We start from the raw sequence: 15,580 nt of genomic DNA, 5'->3' as shown, positions 1-15,580 counted from the left end.
GAATGTATATATCCGTCTTGTCTTATCTTTCCATTCCAACAATAATTTACAGAAAAATATGGCATATTTTAGAGATGGTTTGAATTGCGATTGATTACGATTAATTTTTAAGCTGTGATTAACTCGATTAAAAATTTTAATCGTTTGACAGCCCTAAAAAAAAATAATTACATCATTTTAAAAAACCTTTATGTATATACATTCTAATATATGGTTTGTAAGGACTTATAATGTAATAATTATGATAAGTTTTGATCATGTTACTGTCCCTCTGAATTATTTTTAAACAAGTAGAAAAATGTTTGTCTTTATTAAATGCTTCATTGAGTGAGTCCACTCAAATCCGCTCAAGCTGCTCACTTACACACAATGGGTTGCCCCAGCAACTTTTTAACAAGTTAAACGATGATTGACGCATGCAGCGTTTTGATGCTTCGGCTTCCAGGCATCTCTGGCAAGATCAAACCTCAAGTCTGTCAATCATCGTTAACTTTAATAAGCAACTCCAGTGCACTCTCTGACCAAGAAAAGGAGCAAGAGGGAGAATGAGACTCTGTGATCAGATCAGGACAGCCCATCTGTATTTATTTAGTTATTTTTTAAATTGGGAAAAAAAAAAAAAATCCACGATTGACTGAGGGCGCAAAGTTTTTGGAAAAATGGGGTGAAATGTCTGTGTCCTTGAAAGCAGGCATGAAGCTGTAACGTTTTTGTACTTGAAAATCAATGGCCAACTTAGCTACCGTTCGCAAGCTGTCCAACAATAATTCTTCTAGTTTTTACTCATCTGACAGGTATATACTGTAGGTCACTCGAAGCGACACTGGCATCTATCTGGTGAAGTTTCCCTTGTCTTCCTATTCTTGATCTATGCCTCTGTTATTCAGGTTTTGATCACAATGAAATTTGGTTGGCATGTTCTCAGAAAGTATTCGCATCGATCTTCAAAGCCCGATTTTTTATTTTTTTGTATCAGGGCTGATTGATTAATTGCTGATTTGTAGGTTAGCTAGCCGGTAGAGTAAAACATTAGTACTTGCTTCTAAAAGAACAAAAATTGTGTCAAACACTTGTATTTATAATATGTATGGCATCTGTACTGATTTTCCGTTACATGATTGTGAAGCAGTATTTTCTATTCATGAAAAGTCATATCGATTTAAAGGTTTGATTAATTAAGCAATTAAATATACTGTTTATTTATTCATTCATTCAACTTCTGTACCACTTCTCATGAGGGTCGTGGGGGTGCTGGAGACTATCATCGGAATTATGGGCATGAGGCGTGGTTAGAGGTGGGTAGTAATGCGTTACATGTACTCCGTTACACTTACTTGAGTAACTTTTTGAGAAAAATGTACTTCTAAGAGTAATTCTACTAACCCATACTTTTTACTTCTACTTTGGGCTACACAACAGTCGTTACATTTTTCCTCTTTATTCTACATATTATTATTTATTTTTTTTTTACCAGGGAGGCCAAGAGTAGTTTTACTAATTTCATCAATGAGACGTCGCAACAATAATCACATGACTCCATTAAACCAATCACGCAAATCGCACCAAAGATGCAAGCTTGCCATTCTATGATCACGCCGGCCTTTTCAATCACGTGGCGTCTTTAACGCATGGTAAAAAATGAATATTTGACATAGAGCGATGCCCTCAACATGACTCGAAAGCGCGGATTTAAGCCTCTCTCTTGTTTTTATTTGGCAGCAACTGACCACGAAAAACCGGAGAAATTATACTTTTAGTTTCATAATGGGAACTATGAAGGAACTTTTCACTATTCATACTAGGAACTATTTTCTCCACTAGAGGACACTCATGCTCTTTGGACAATAAATGCTTCATTTCTGTCTTTTTTTTTTTTTTTTCCTTGCTGGAATTTAATGATTTTTTTTTTTTTTTTTTAAATTTCTTTGGCTTAATGAGGTTATGTAATGGGTTATTGTACAGTATCATTATAACAACGGTGCGTATAGATAGGTTTTTGCTGAGAGAACTAAAAATACTGTTGTTTAAAAAAAAAAAAAAAATCTAAGAAAAATAAGCAGTTACATGTACTCACAATGTTACTCATTACTTGAGTATTTTTTCACTGGATGCTTTGTACTTGTACTTGAGCACATTTTCTGGATGACTTTTTTTACTTTTCCTTGAGGAATATTATTTTGAAGTAACGCTACCCTTACTTGAGTAACATTTTTGGCTAATCTACTCACCTCTGGGCATGATACACCCTAAACTGTTTACTAGACAATTGCAGTTATATACAGTGTACAGTATATTCCAGATTTTGGTCATAATAAATAAAAAGTTTATTTTCTTGAAATATCTTGAGATTTAAATTTAATTTCTTTATTCATAGTGGTATCTGTACTTTCTGCTCTTGTTTGCACTTCTGGTTAAATGCAAACTGCATTTTGTTGCGCTGTAGCTTTACGTGTGTAATAACAATAAAGTTGAATCCCACCTCTACTGCACGGTATACATCTTACTTTTTTAAAATTTTAATATCTATATATGAACGTGAGCCCATCCCGGCGTTTTGAGCAAACGCCAGCCTGGACCGGTAGCTCGTCATTTAAGCTATCCCAGCTGACTTTGAGAGAAATGTTAGAGACAAATGCTCACACACAGTTTACTAACCAGCAAGCTTTTCAAATGAGAGTACAGAGAGGACATGAAAACACCAGATGCAAACCCAGAACCTTTGGACAGTGATACAAATTTGCAAACCACTTCAGCAGAATACTGCCAAATAATAAAATCCAAATCTAAACACATTCATTGACCATCACTGTGATCTTTAGCAGATACAACAAATTACCCGAAAGGCAGGATGCCTCAGACTGCCTCCTCCCTCCGAGCCCATCTTGCTCCTTCCGTTTCTTGCTCCTCCTCAGGCTGCCGAACCTCTTCATCGGCGGGTCGCAGGCTCAATACTGAACTTGGCCGCGACCATCCGCATGACAACGGACACTGAAGGACGCTCGCTCTATTTCGCTTCCTTACCCGCTGTTTGTCCTTTAAGAGAAGCGATGGTGCAGTTTGCCTTTAAATGAACGATTTCACCTGACTGCCGTACAGATTAATATCGCATATCCATCCAAAATCCATTGAACTGGGCATGACAAGTTGAAGTTGTCCTCCCCTGGGGAGCCTCCCACCTATCAGCTGCATCAGAGTCGTAAATTGTCAGATGCAGCTGTGGGTGGCCTCTCTTTTAATATAGCACCAACCTTAAAAAAAATGCCATGGCAAACAGCGGCAATTGGTTGATGTCTGCGCCTTCACTTGGCCCACCTCCCTCTGCAGCACGCACACCCTCACCACCCCCACCCCCTGGAGAGTAAACTCAGCCAAAGCGTGACACGAGCTTGTACGGAAAAATCTGCTTCGCACTGGCGGAGAACAACAATCAAGTGTGGCAATGGTGCTGCCGACAGCTGTCGCTAACTTTTTTTGGGGTGAAGACCTTTAAGAGGCCTTGTCAGGTGACCGTAGGGGGCGAGCATCCAGTGGCAGTCAGCTGGTCCATTCAGTGCGGATGACAGATGACGTTAACTATGATTCGACTGTTATATAACACACAAACACTTAATTTAGTGATCTTATTAATATGTTTCTTGAATTGTGCAATAGACTGTTATAACTGTGTTACTGCTACAATTCTTAAAAGAGCTGGGAAGCAATGGTGCCTTTTGGGAGGTTGCCAGATGTGGCCATGGCCCCCCTATACCCCCTATTTACTGTCCACCCCACTGACTGTGTGGCCTTCATAATGAAATTGATGGCTAGTCTATATACGGAGGGGCAAATAAGTATTTAGTCAACCACTAATTGTGCAAGTTCTCCCACTTGAAAATATTAGAGAGGCCCGTAATTGTCAACATAGGTAAACCTCAACCATGAGAGACAGAATGTGGGAAAAAAACCCAGAAAATAACATTGTTTGATTTTTAAAGAATTTACTTGCAAATCATGGTGGAAAATAAGTATTTGATCAATACCAAAAGTTCATCTCAATACTTTGTTATATACCCTTTGTTGGCAATAACGGGGGCCAAACGTTTTCTGTAACTCTTCACAAGCTTTTCACACACCGTTGCTGGTATTTTGGCCCAGTCCTCCAAGCAGATCTCCTCTAGGGCAGTGATGTTTTGGGGCTGTCGTTGGGCAACACGGACTTTCAACTCCCTCCACATATTTTTTATGGGGTTGAGATCTGGAGACTGGCTAGGCCACTCCAGGACCTTGAAATGCTTCTTACGAATCCACTCCTTTGTTGCCCTGGCTGTGTGTTTGGGATCATTGTCATGCTGAAAGACCCAGCCACAGCTCATCTTCAATGCCCTTACTGATGGAAGGAGATTTTCACTCAAAATCGCTCGATACATGGCCCCATTCATTCTTTCATTTACACAGATCAGTCGTCCTGGTCCCTTTGCATAAAAACAGTGGGTATGGTGTTCTGGGATTTTTGCTCACCATTCTTGTTATCATTTTGACGCCACGGGGTGAGATCTTGCATGGAGCTCCAGATCGAGGGAGATTATCAGTGGTCTTGTAGGTCTTCCATTTTCTAATAATTGCTCCCACAGTTGATTTTTTTATACGAAGCGTTTTACCTATAGCAGATTCAGTCTTTCCAGCCTGGTGCAGGTCTACAATTTTGTCTCTGGTGTCCTTCGACAGCTCTTTGGTCTTGGCCATAGGGGAGTTTGGAGTGTGACTGACAGAAGTTGTGGACAGGTGTCTTTTATACCGATAATGAGTTAAAACAGGTGCCATTAATATAGGTAACGAGTGGAGCCTCGTTAGACCTCGTTAGAAGAAGTTAGACCTCTTTGACAGCCAGAAATCTTGCTTGTTAGTAGGTGACCAAATACTTATTTTCCACTGTAATTTGGAAATAAATTCTTTAAAAATTAAACAATGTGATTTTCTGGGTTTTTTTTTTCTCTATATTATTTTTCTCATGGTTGAGATTTACCCATGTTGACAATTACAGGCCTCTCTATAATCTTTTCAAGTAGGAGAACTTGCACAATTGGTGGTTGACTAAATACTTATCTGCCCCACTGTAGTAACATCATCTGGAGAAATGTTTTGCTCAGTGTGCTTTCTTGTGAATTGCATGATTTGTGAATTACAAATCATGACATATAATTTAAAGAATTTCTGTCTATTGTTAGGTTTCATTTCTCTGATTAGAAACGTTAACAGACTATTCTTAAAACGGAAGTTCCAAATTTTTTACATTAGGCTTAATTTTGGAGTTAGCGGGTGGAGTTGATTTAATTAAATTCCGTGCAGTTTGTTAGTTATTTATTGATTTCAGGGGTCCGGAGTGGCTAAGCTAGTGTGAGTCAATGGTGCCATCCTAGCATGCCAATAAAAACCAATATTAACAAATAGGGTTGTTCTGATCATGTTTTTTTGGTCCCGATCCGATCCCGATCGTTTTAGTTTGAGTATCTGCCGATCCCGATATTTCCCGATCCGATTGCTTTTTTTTGCTCCCGATTCAATTCCAATCATTCCCGATAATTTTTCCAGATCCTATACATTTTGGCAATGCATTAAGAAAAAAATGAATAAAACTCGGACAAATATATACATTCAACATACAGTACATGGGTATTGTATTTGTTTATTATGACAATAAATCCTCAAGATGGCATTTACATTATTAACATTCTTTCTGTGAGAGGGAGCCACGGATAGAAAGACTTGTGACTTTGTATATTGTGACTAAATATTGCCATCTAGTGTATTTGTTGAGCTTTCAGTAAATTATACTGTAGCCATGCCCAATGCATGATGCGAAGTGGAACCATGACTGTGCATAGTGCTACCAATTGATATATCTTCTCTGCGTTGGAAAATAACTTAAGGTGTTAAGAAAAAGATCAATTGCTACCTTACTTCCCCACATTGCTTCCCATGATATTTCTAATCGTAGGAAGGCTTTAGCCAATTAAAAAAAAAGACTCCAAAGGCTGCCAAAATTCACTCTACTCATTTCACGCAGCTTTTTATCTCTCTATATAGGCAAAGCGAAAACGGCGCCATTACAGATGGAGCGCGACAATGCACGAGTAGGTCGTGCAGCGCATGCATTAATTGCGTTAAATCTTTTAATGTGATACATTTTTTGTTAAATTAATTACCGCCCTTATTGGGATAAATTTGATAACCCTACCTTAAGCTTAAATTAAAGACTGAATGATAGTAACATATTATGTCTGTAACAAATACAATTAGAAAATGATTTAATTAAAAAATATATATTAAAAAAAGGCATGGCCGATATTTTTTTTGCCGATTCCTTTTCTTTGAAAATGACGTGATCGGACCCGATCGATCGGGATGCCGATCGATTGGGACATCTCTATTAACAAATCTAACAGTCAAATAAATTCAAAATCCAGATCAGTGTTCAAAATACCCATGCTCGTGCTCGTGCTGCATTCGAGGAAGATGAGAAGTCAGACTTATCCCACTTGGATGGTACCAGTTGGAACCTCAAAGCGTTCCAAGCGTTCCAAGCGTTTTTTTATTTTGGCCATCAAAAGACATGTTGACCTCTAGCAAACATGGCTTCTCTTAAGCGATCAAATAGTGAAGGATAAACGACGGTAAGGTAAATAGACCACACTGTAAACTGCCTTCTTTAGTTTTACTATTGACGGTCTGTTTTTCGACAGGCAGCGCATTTTGTCGAGTGACGTCTCATTGAAGTAACTAGTGAAGTCGGGGTACTTTTTTTCCTGACTTCACGACTCGGTTGGAAAACTTCCCACTGTCCTCGAATGCAGCATCAATCAACGGGAAACGTGCATTTAGAAGCTGTGGAAACTGACAGAAGAAATGGGCAAATGACAGTTTCCAAAAATTCCCAATGAAGAATGAGGAACAATACAAACTGTGGATACTTACTGCTGGCTACGACATATTCACGCCGGTGGAAAAAATATCACTCCGCTCTGCAGCCTGTTACCTACAGAGCTGCTGGATTACAAATGTTGCTGTTCATACTAGAGTTACTGACATGCAATGGTAGGTTTTAATAGCTTCATCCTGAAAGCATAGCCAACACTATTGATTGCATGGCTCATCAGTGATTTTCATACATGCATATGTTGTTGTTTTTTTTTTATTGGCAGGTTAGGACTTGCGCTAGCTTAGCCACTCTGGAGCCCTGAAACGAATAAATAACTGCACGGAATTTGTTGAAATCCACTCCACCGACTAATTAAACCCCCGCTAACTCGAAGATTAAGCCTAATGTAAAAAATTCTTAACTTCCCCTTTAACGCTATGAGAGAGCAAGAAAGATTTTTTCCCCCTGCGCCTTTTATTTCACATAATAAAAGCCATCGAGCGGGCCAAATATGGCCTGCAGCCCGCCAGTTGCTTGCCCTTAAAGAGCATACGACACGAGAAAAAAAGTCTTAAATGGCATTATTATGTGAATTAGAATCATATTTTGAGACGATTCGACTATATACAACAATTTAGCAGAGCACAGATGACGAGAAATTAGCCTTTTAATCTGCCAGTTAGCCACGCCTACCATTATAGGGCTTTAGCGTCCCCAACAGGTGGATGACGTCAGCGGTAGACTGGTCTCATCGATTTTACTATTCAGCCCATTGAGGGGGAATTATTCAGAACGAGGAAAACGCGACGAAGAAAGCCGCCAAATGTCATTGTTTCAGTCTCTCCACTCCAATATTTTTACAGGATATTCTTTTTATCCAAGTATTTTTCCCCAATAGCAATATAAATGGCTTGAGAAGGACCAGTCAGCCCGTCGAGGGAGAACTATTCAGAACGAGGAAAACGCTACGAAGAGAGCAGCAAAATGTCATTGTTTCTGTCTCTTTACTTCAATATTTTTACAGGATATTCTTTTTATCCAAGTATTTTTCCCCAATAGCTATATATAAATGGCTTGAGAAGGACCAGTCAGCCCGTCGAGGGGGAACTATTCACAATGAGGAAAACGCGACGAAGAGAGCAGCAAAATGTCATTGTTTCTGTCTCTTTACTTCAATATTTTTACAGGATATTCTTTTTATCCAAGTATTTTTCCCCAATAGCTATATAAATGGCTTGAGAAGGACCAGTCAGCCCGTCGAGGGGGAACTATTCACAATGAGGAAAACGCGACGAAGAGAGCACCAAAATGTCATTGTTTCTGTCTCTTTCCTTCAATATTTTTACAGGATATTGTTTTTATCCAAGTATTTTCCCCAATTGCTAAATAAATGGCATGGTCATGACAAATAACAGTCTTGTGCTGAATGGAATATGAAATAATAAAAATGCATTTATTCAGGACGACATGGCAAAATGACTCCATAATGGTCAAAACTGTCGATTTCACCTTTACTGTCGCACCTCCCGAACTATATTTTATGACACCTAAATCGTGCGTCATTTCCCTTCCCCGGCTTCGGAGAATGTAAACAAACCAGAAGGCGTGACAGCTAGCCGACATGCTAACCCGAACCGGGTGATGTTTCAAAGTCTTCAAAGCGGAAAATCACACATAACTATCCTGGATTATTTGACATGACGACCCGGTTGTCTATTGTCGTCGCGGATCGACAAACCGCCCGGCGGAGAGCAATTTACAGTTCGTTCCCCGGAGGAGGGTGGCTGGAGTTGTTGTGCAGCTAACGGGCTGCTGCTAATGACCATTAGGACAGCTTTTTACATGCCTATCAATGATCAAACATAAGTAGTCCTTCATTTAAAGGAAGTTTGTAGTGTTTACTTTGTAATCACTGTATTCGTATTTGACATAATACAAAACAAGATGTTTACTCACTTCCTCGTAAGTCCAATGGTCCCACAGTAAATATCCACGGTGAATGGGAACCTTTTGAAACTCCAAAAAGGCGCATACGCCTCTCCCTCATACAGAATGATTTTTCTGCAGCCGTTTGGCTGGCGTGATGCGAAAAATAAACGTATTAATCCGCAAAATCAGCTGAATCATTCGTCCCCATACACAACAGTACGCTGTATAGTGAAGAGGATGTCTTCTACCGTACACGTCACAGCGCCTTCCTCCTCAATGCAAGACCGAAGCCGGAAGTCACTCATTTTCCTAGCGCGGGATTAAAAAAACTAAATAAATATAGCGATCCCCTCCACACACATCCAAGCGGTCCATATCATTCAGGAGCATAAAATACCACGTGTATTATGAAATAAACATGCTTTTTCGTGTCACAGGCACTTTAAAACTGTCCATAGGTATAATATGCCCTGCATTTACTGGCAACCAATCCACATCTCAGCCCTGAAAGTCAGCTGAGGGCTGTGATTTGAAACCTGAATCTCATGCCTGGGAGGTGTTAAACATGAACACTAAGCATCTTAACACCTTACAATAACATTTTTGGAAAATCAAAAAATGCCCAGTTCCATTATTTACTGACAACAATGGCATGCTATAGCAACAAGAGGAGGGGGGTCATATGTTGGAGGGAAGGAGAGAAAGGAGCCTGGTTACTTCCAGATAAGGCCATGCATGGAAAGTTTTCTTCAGCGAGAGCCTTAAAAAGGCCAACAAGATCATATTTGGAAAAGAGGTCGATTATACCATCATTGCAGATAAGAACACCCGGATAATGCCAGATGAAACCATTTGAGCATGTCAAAACAAGCAGATGAAACAAAACAAGCTTGCAGTGCACCCTTGTGGCCACAGTCAGAAATTGGTTTCTTGCGTTTAAAAAGAGGAAGAAAAATGACGCTTTTTAGGCCCCCCTAAAGGCCAGGGGACACAAAGCTGCCTCTTAGTTCATCAAATCCTAAACTTCACTGAAACAAACATGGATATTATTTAAACTAGGTTTTGTCTGTTCCTTAGACGGAAAAAACAAACAAGTACAGATAAAATATAAAAACGCAATGCACTAGAGTGAGAATCGAAGCACGAACCCCAGAGCGACATCACTTTCACTTAGTGTAATAGTGAGCTATCACAATACTTCTGTCCCCCCCAAAATGTCAACGTTTTAAGGCTCAGGCGTTGTCTACAACAAGCATGAAGTAACTTTGCCATTTCAGTCAGCCGCTCGGAGGAAACAGGAAGAATTGACGCTTGCAGGCGCCAAAACTTTATGAGTCATCTTTGTGTACTTCCAGCAGGACCGTCTTCGAGCAGTTATGTAACTGTTCAGACTTCTTGCAGTCATGTTTTGAGCCCACATTATCATGACACCATTCATTTATGTATTTGAATGTGGTTATTCTATAAATATACAGTGTATTATGACCCCAACATTTTAACTTCACAGTGACATGCAGGAATTGCTTTAAAATTCACTTCAAGATATTATTTTTGGTCTGACCCAATTTCTGAACAATGTGATGTCTTGTTAGGATAACTAGGGTGTTATTTATGTTTTTTTTTTTTTTTTAATCATTTTCCAAAATAGTCCTTTTTTTTAAAAAAACATTTCCACAGACACACTGAAGAATGATAAAAGTCTTAAATGAATTACAGTATGAATTACAAAAACTGCCTCAAAACTGAATCAACATCACAATAAATGTTGCTATGTACTGGAAACTGCAGCGATATACAGTGTACACTAAGGGTGTAACGGTACATGTATTTGTATTGAACCGTTTCGGTACGTGTTGCTCGGTTCGGAACGGAGGCGTACCGAACGAATTTCTGACGTAATGTAACCCTTACTTTTCGAGGCTGTGAGTCGATCGGGTTACAGTTTCTTTGTGTAGATTATATTTACTCCGTCTTCTCTACTATAATGAGTACCAACACGGTAGAACAGTTTATAACCCAGAAACGTCAACGGCGTGACAACGTTACCGCAATGAGGACGCAGTGAAACGCGGGCGTTAAAGTCGATCAGCCAATGCACACCAGTCGCAGTGCGGCCGCGTGTTAGACGCATCCCAGAAGCGGCTCAACGCGACGCACGCCAAAAGAACGGTTTATTATTTGACGCGAGACGCGACCCTCCTGCGTCAATACTACTACCGGTAGCTAGGATCTGGCAGACCGGAAGTCAATCGTGTAAAAATACGGTGGATCCGGTCGATTTTCAAACTAATATACAATCGTAACCTACTTTTTGACTCCATCAGATCTCTTGAGTGGTAGATCGGGGCACAGTTGACTTGTCTTTGTTGATTTACTGCTGTCTTCTCTGCTATAATAATAACCAACACGGCCCCGTGTTCAACACAAAACCCTCCTACCACAACAAAACAAGTAGGAACTAATATTCACATAGAAACTAAAGTTATACAACATAAAATATACAATATAAATGAATACTACGTCACATTTGTAAAATATAAACACGTAATAAAATAATAGCCCATTTAAATAAAATAAATTGAAATGAGCTTAAACACCTGTAATTAAATAATAAGAATAATACACAGATCCTGCTTACACAATTAAATGTATTAATTTCTGTGTGGCGCTTTAACTTGAGAAAATCCACCAATAAAGCTTTTGAAAACCGTTCATAAGAAAAAAAAAATGATTCATTGAGGCATTTCATTTGTAAAATGTTAAAATCTTTGTCATTGGTATTGCTTTTCTCTTCAGCACAGGACTTCTTTTTTCTTCTTTCTTTCAGAAAGAATGCTGACCAATACCCAAGGTCTGAAAGGCAAATTGTTGTTGGATTATCTTTAAATACCCGTTACTTTTTTAGCAAAATTCTAGCTTTGTATAGGCTAATGTTTCTATTGTTGAAAGCACAAAGGTGTGTAATAAACAACTAGCACATTTATATTTTTCATTTTGTTTTCTTACTGTACCGAAAATGAACCGAACCGTGACCCCAAAACCGAGGTACGTACCGAACCGAGATTTTTGTGTACCGTTACACCCCTAGTGCACACCCTGCGATTTTGCAAGTTCTCCCACTTAGAAATTATGGACAGGTTTGAAATTTTCATAGTAGGTGCTTGTCCACTGTGAGAGACAATCTAAAAAAAAAAAAATCCACAGATCACAGTGTATGGTTTTTTGACATTTTATTCGTATTCTACTGCTGCAAATAAGTATTTGAACACCTGAGAAAATCGATGTCAATACATGGTACAGTAGCCTTTGTTTAAAATTACAGAGGTCAAATGTTCCCTGTAACTTTTTACCAGGTTTGCACAGACTGCAGCAGGGATTTTGCATCACTGCTCAACACAGATCTTCTCTAATTGAATCGGGCTTCTGGACTGTCACTGAGAAACATGAAGTTTGAGCTTCCTCCAAATATTTTCAATTGAGTTTAGGTCTGGACTTCATAATGATATTGACAGGACACAGGGCTGATTAATAGAGGGCCTGCATTGTTGGCGTGGCTGTCAAAGCTGACTGAGTGGACGCACAGACAAAGCTTTTTTCGTTAAAAATTATTGTAAATCCCTGAATTATTATTAGATATAGACGTAAAACAGTCTCGAGATTCTTGGTTAAAAGCAAAAAAAAAACCAAAAACAAAAAAAACGTGCAGTTGGCATTTATTTTACGTAAATATGTCGAAGTACGATGCTAAGCTGTCAGTTGATGTGGGGGCAGCCATATGTAAACAGAGCTTTTCCCGTGAAAATTCTTGTGAATAATCCTTAAATCCCTGAATTCTTTATAGATATGGACGTAAAACAGTCTCGATTCTTGGTTAAAAGCGAAAAAACGGAACAGTTAGCATTCATTTTACGTAAATATGTCGAAGAATAATGCTAGTCCGTTAGACAATGTTGCGGCAGCCTTCAACAAAGAGCTTTTTGCGTTGAAAATTCTCGTGAAAAAACAAAAATTATAATAATTACCTTGAATCCTCGAACAATTCAATCCTGAGACAATCCTTCCTGTTTGTAAGCGGTACAGATTTCATACTTTTTCAACCTAAATCCGGCGTTGGATCGCTGCATGTGTCGCTGCGACCAAGTGCGAATAACTGAAGCTGATTGTGGGATAGCCCCCAACTTGAAGGCGTGGCGCAGTGAAGGTCGAATCTGACCCGTCGATATCATTATGAAGTCTATGGTCTGGGGACTGCCTAGCCCCGTCCAGAACCTTGATATGATTTTTACGAAGCCATTCCTTGGTTATTCTGGCTGTCTGCTTCGGGCCAATGTCATGTTGGAAGACCCAATCTTGACCCATTTTCAATGCTCAAACTGAGGGAAGGAGGATATTCCCCAAAATCTCACAATACCCTGGCCATCCTCGCCTTAATACAGTGCAGTCGTCCAGTAACATGTGCAGATGCTACTATCCCCATGCTTCACTGTAGGGATGGTGTTCTTGGGATGGTACTCATCATTCTTCTTCCTCCAAACACTATGAGTGGAATTAACATCAAATAGTTCCATTCCGATCTTATACGACCACATGACTTTCTCCCATGACTCCTCTGGATCATCCATATGGTCACTGGCAAACTTATAACGGACCTGGACATTTGCTGGTCTAAGCAGGGGAACCTTCTGTGCCATGCATGATTTTAAACCATGACGTCTTACTATCAACAGTAACTTTTAAACCATTACGTCTTCGTGTACTACCAACAGTAACCTTGGAAACCTTGGAAATGGTGGTCCCAGCTCCTTTCAGGTCATTGATCAGCTCCTCCTGAGTAGTTCTTGGCTGATTCCTCACCATTTTTAGGACCACAGAGACCCTACCACGTAGATGTTGCATGGAGCCCCAGTCCAAGGAAGATTGACAGTCATGTTTCGCTTCTTCCATTTTCTAATAATTGCTCCAACGTTGGATCTTACGTCACCAAGTTGCTTGGCAATTGTGGCCTTCTAGTGGTCTACAATTCTGTCTCTGGTGTCTTCGGACAGCTCTTTGGGGTGTATGGGGTGGACAGGTGATACTCAGCTAACCACCTCAAACAGTTCAAAACGACAGACTCAAAAAGTTCACCTCCTCTCCACTTATTTAGGAGACTAAGTGGAGTGAAGGTGGACTTTTTAAAGGCTACTAACAGGTCTTTGAGGCTCACAATTCTGGCTAATAGACAGGCGTTCAAATACCTTTTTGCAGCAGTATAAAACAAATAAAAAAATTTTTAAATTATACACTGGGATTTCTGGATTTTTTTTTTTTAGATTGTCTCTCACAGTGGACAAGCCCCTACCACCTCTCATTTCTAAGTTGGAGAACTTGCAAAATCGCAGGGTCTTCAAATATTTATTTTCCTCACTGTAAATGATTTTTGGGTTTACCTCTACGGGTTCTGGAAAATATCTTGATGCTTGTTGAGTTGTTGCCGGATGATGAGCGGAAGATGCCACTGAAGCTGAGGCGGCGGGGGGATTTGGGTGGGGAAATCTGAGAGCTGGAAGAAGAAAAGATGTTCTTTGGGGAGCCCCAGCTGGATTTGGACTGCACTGGGGACAACTGTAGACACGGTGACGGTGGCGGGTTCGTGGCGGATTCTCCTCTGGACGGACTGGCTGAAGGGATGCAACGCTCCCCCTGAAATTTTTTTGAACACAGTGTTTGAGAAAAGTGATTTTCAGTTGTCGCCTGCCACATATGGTGATAGACATTCAATCCATATTTAACTGTGAGGGCTGGTGTTGAAACGGCACTGCGAGCCCTCCCAGTTGAAATGGATTGGACGTGGACCCCCGTCATTGGCAGTGAATAAGTGAGTATCTCGAAGTTGCACAAGTTGGTACGGATGCATTTATTAATATTTTTGCTTTGGCGGACGTCCACATTCTAGCTGGAAGAATCTGCGTCCCGTGAAGATATTATTGTTGAACCAACCTAATAAATAAGACTACTGCTAAGCTATGAACAACATTTCAGCCTCGCCCTTCCCTGTCACAATAGTGCCAACCTTCCGACAATCATCGGACAACAATCTCACAGTGTATCATGCTCGAAAAGGTGGAGACAAATGCTGATCTGTATGCCGCTGTGAAAACAAAGCAAAAGCAGTCGTGGCAGCTGATCGAGCCGCAGAAACAGACAGCCTCCCTCCTGCTTGCGCCAACTGCTAATCTTTTAACCATTTTGTTGAACATTCTGGAATCATTTCTTCCCGAATTGAAAATGTTACAAGGGACTTAATCTGAATGTTATCATTAGATAACATTGATATGAACTGTCAAATGGAAATGAATGAGTTTAATATGAATTCAATTGCAGTGAAAATGCATAATACACACAAATATGTGTTTTTCTTTCATGACGTTTGTGATTGTCAAGTTAATTCTGTCACCACTGTGGACCAACAATTTTGAGCATGTGTGAAAATTAAATTCAGATCTAGACTGCTCTTGCCGCCTTGGAAATAATTACATGTAAGCAGTAGAAGAACTCATTTGGTCCAGAGCAGAACAGTGTTGTTTTGTCTGGTTGTCCCAACAGGGTCCAACAGGACGGTATTTGCTCAAGGCAGTTCAATTCACGCTTTTATTTCCACTTTTAAAGCAATCCCTACGGACACTCCCATCTTCTTGTTTGTAGGCAACTCATTCGGTGCTATTGTGCAAGAAATATTCATGGTGTTGGTAAGTGAAGGCAAGTGTGGAAATGTTA

General features: G+C 39.9%; 1 protein-coding gene across 4 annotated transcripts in view; it reads right to left on the bottom strand.

The window, feature by feature from the left end:
• Positions 1–15,580, bottom strand: part of LOC130929534 (5'-AMP-activated protein kinase subunit gamma-2-like) — a 63,098-nt gene that overhangs the window by 38,809 nt on the left and 8,709 nt on the right. For 3 of the 4 annotated variants that reach the window (XR_009066912.1, XM_057856732.1, XM_057856731.1), the window contains exon 3: positions 14,254–14,506. Coding sequence is in view for 3 of the 4 variants with exons in the window: in XM_057856732.1 (XP_057712715.1) it covers positions 14,254–14,506 (253 nt within the window). In the remaining variant the exon portion in view is untranslated. Of the gene's footprint in view, positions 1–2,836; positions 3,222–14,253; positions 14,507–15,580 lie in introns of those variants that run through there. The other variant, XM_057856734.1, reaches the window with a different exon arrangement.

The sequence above is a fragment of the Corythoichthys intestinalis genome, chromosome 14 (assembly GCF_030265065.1).
Source record: "Corythoichthys intestinalis isolate RoL2023-P3 chromosome 14, ASM3026506v1, whole genome shotgun sequence".
Lineage (NCBI taxonomy): Eukaryota > Metazoa > Chordata > Actinopteri > Syngnathiformes > Syngnathidae > Corythoichthys > Corythoichthys intestinalis.
The sequence above is the reverse complement of the archived record's forward strand: the minus strand, read 5'-3'. Positions and strand labels throughout refer to the sequence as shown.